The 2,217-nt window shown below is 43.3% G+C and overlaps 1 protein-coding gene across 1 annotated transcript in view; it reads left to right on the top strand.

Moving 5' to 3' along the window:
• Window positions 1-551: 551 nt before the first annotated feature.
• Window positions 552-2,217, top strand: part of ATP4B (ATPase, H+/K+ exchanging, beta polypeptide) — a 6,064-nt gene continuing 4,398 nt past the window's right edge. Inside the window, exons 1-2 of the mRNA XM_008942650.1 lie at window positions 552-663; window positions 1,780-1,908. Coding sequence (XP_008940898.1) covers window positions 552-663; window positions 1,780-1,908 — 241 coding nt within the window. The remainder of the gene's footprint in view (window positions 664-1,779; window positions 1,909-2,217) is intronic.

Raw genomic sequence — 2,217 nt, 5'->3', positions numbered from 1 at the left:
AGAGAAAAGGAAAGAAAAGGAGAGAAAAGAAAAGGAGAGAAAAGGAGAAAAGAAAAAGAAAAGAAAAGGAAAGGAAAAGAAAAGAGAAAAGAGAAAGAGAAAAAAAGAAAAGAAAAGAAAGGAAAAGAAAAGAGAAAAGAGAAAGAGAAAAGAGAAAAGAGAAAAGAAAAGAGAAGGAGAGCAGCAAGTTCTCCTTGCTTTATCAGCTCTGATAAGAGCTATCAGAGTGAGTCTATCACAACCCCCCGGGCACTCAGCAGGACCTGCAACTCTCCTCGGGCACTGAAGAGAAAGGAGAAGGGCATCTGATAGGAGCCAACTGCTCCTTGCCAGGCTCCCCAGCAGCACTGCCAGACCCTGTGCAGAGCCCTGGGCCTGCTGCGGGCTGATAAGGGCGAGGAGGGGCTGCCCTCCCCAGGGGCAGGAATCTCACTGACCTTCATGCAGCAGAAGGTATAAAAGCCAAAGGGTTTTTCTCTGCGACTGTTTGGGCACTGGTTGCATTTCTTGGTTTCTGAGAAGGACACATTTTGGGGGGATTTGGGGAGAAAATGGCAACTTTGAATGAAAAAAAGACCTGCAGCGAACGGATGGAAAATTTCCGTCGTTTTGTCTGGAATCCAGAAACAAAGCTCTTCATGGGAAGGACCTTAATTAACTGGGGTAAGTTTTCACACACAGGAGTCTTGTCCTGCTTCTGGTAGGCTTAAAAACCTTGGCTGTGGGGTCGTCCTAATGAATGGGATATAATATGGTGGGAGATGTGTTGCAATTATTGAGGACATCTTCCAGTTATCGAGGATAACTTCCAATTATTGAGGACATCTTCCAATTATTGAGGACATCTTCCAATTATTGAGGATATCTTGCAATTATTGAGGATATCTTGCAATTATTGAGGATATCTTGCACCAATTATTGAGGATATCTTGCAATTATTGAGGATAACTTGCAATTATTGAGGACATCTGATCTCATATATGCTCCTAAGACACTTTTAGGATGGCCCTATAAGCTGAATTAATTAGACCAAAACATTGATCCCATTAGTTCCAGCTAAAGTAAAAAGACTTTAAATTTTTGGTTTTGGACCAAATACTTTAAAAGGGCAAAACTTAAGACAGGAACAGGTTATGAACAGCTAAGAGGGATGGCTGCAGTGTGGTTCTGACCTTCCTGACTAGAGGGGGGTTTCTGGTATATGGAGAATTTTGCTTAACTATTTTTTTGTCCACTTCTCTGGAAACGTGTTTTGCTTTTCCAAAATTTCTTTCTGAATTCCTGCCTGCTCAAAACATCTCACAAACCAGCAAGACAACACGTTCTGCTGAAGCTGATGTCAGCTGTAAAAGGCAGGGGCATGATACGGGTCTGATACACCTGAAATATTGACATCTGGCATCAAAATAATACAAGGAGCAACTTGTTTTTGTCAAAGAAGTGTCTCAGCTCTGCTGCTGAGCACACAGAGAAGTGATCTTGACATGGGAAGTTGCTTCAAGAAGCTACACAATCTTTTAAGCAGGAAATAATCTGAGCTAAGCACCACCTACTTCCAAAATCCTTGTAAAACTGGACAAATTAAGCCTATTTTATCTAGAATATTCTTTTGAATGCAGAGTCAAAGATCCAAAGCACCTGTCCCTTCCCAAGGAAAAACCTCCCTGGGGTGTAAGGTGGAAAGGAGTTGGCCACCAGTGCCAGGCTGCTCCTGGCCACAGAGGGACCAGTGCACCTCCCTGCTCCCAAAATGAGATATTTCCCCATTTGTTTCTGCAGTGTGGATCAGCCTGTACTACCTGGCCTTCTACGTGGTGATGTCAGGGCTGTTTGCACTCTCCATCTACTCTCTGATGAGGACAGTGAATCCCTACGAGCCAGACTACCAAGACCAGCTGAAGTCCCCAGGTGCTGCCATGGTCCAGCCTGCTGCTGGGGGGTGGGAGTTAAAACCCCCTCAGGGCTACCTGGGGCTGGGCTGAGGTGTTGGCACAGTCTGGGAGTGAGAATAAATCATGGCAAACCACCCCTGCAAAGTTTAACCTCCACCTGAAAATACTTTTAGGCTTTAAAAGAGAAAACAAAAAAAGGGGCATATTTATTTCATTTATATATTTTTATATTTACATAGGTGTTTATCAAATATGAAGGTATGCAGGAATGGAATAGAGCAGAATTTGGAATGGAATGGAATGGAATGGAATGGAATGGAATGGA

Source organism: Merops nubicus, unplaced genomic scaffold (assembly GCF_000691845.1).
Source record: "Merops nubicus isolate BGI_N331 unplaced genomic scaffold, ASM69184v1 scaffold17336, whole genome shotgun sequence".
NCBI classification, from domain to species: Eukaryota; Metazoa; Chordata; class Aves; order Coraciiformes; family Meropidae; genus Merops; species Merops nubicus.
Note: the sequence above shows the minus strand (reverse complement) of the source record. Positions and strands in the feature narration are given on the sequence as shown.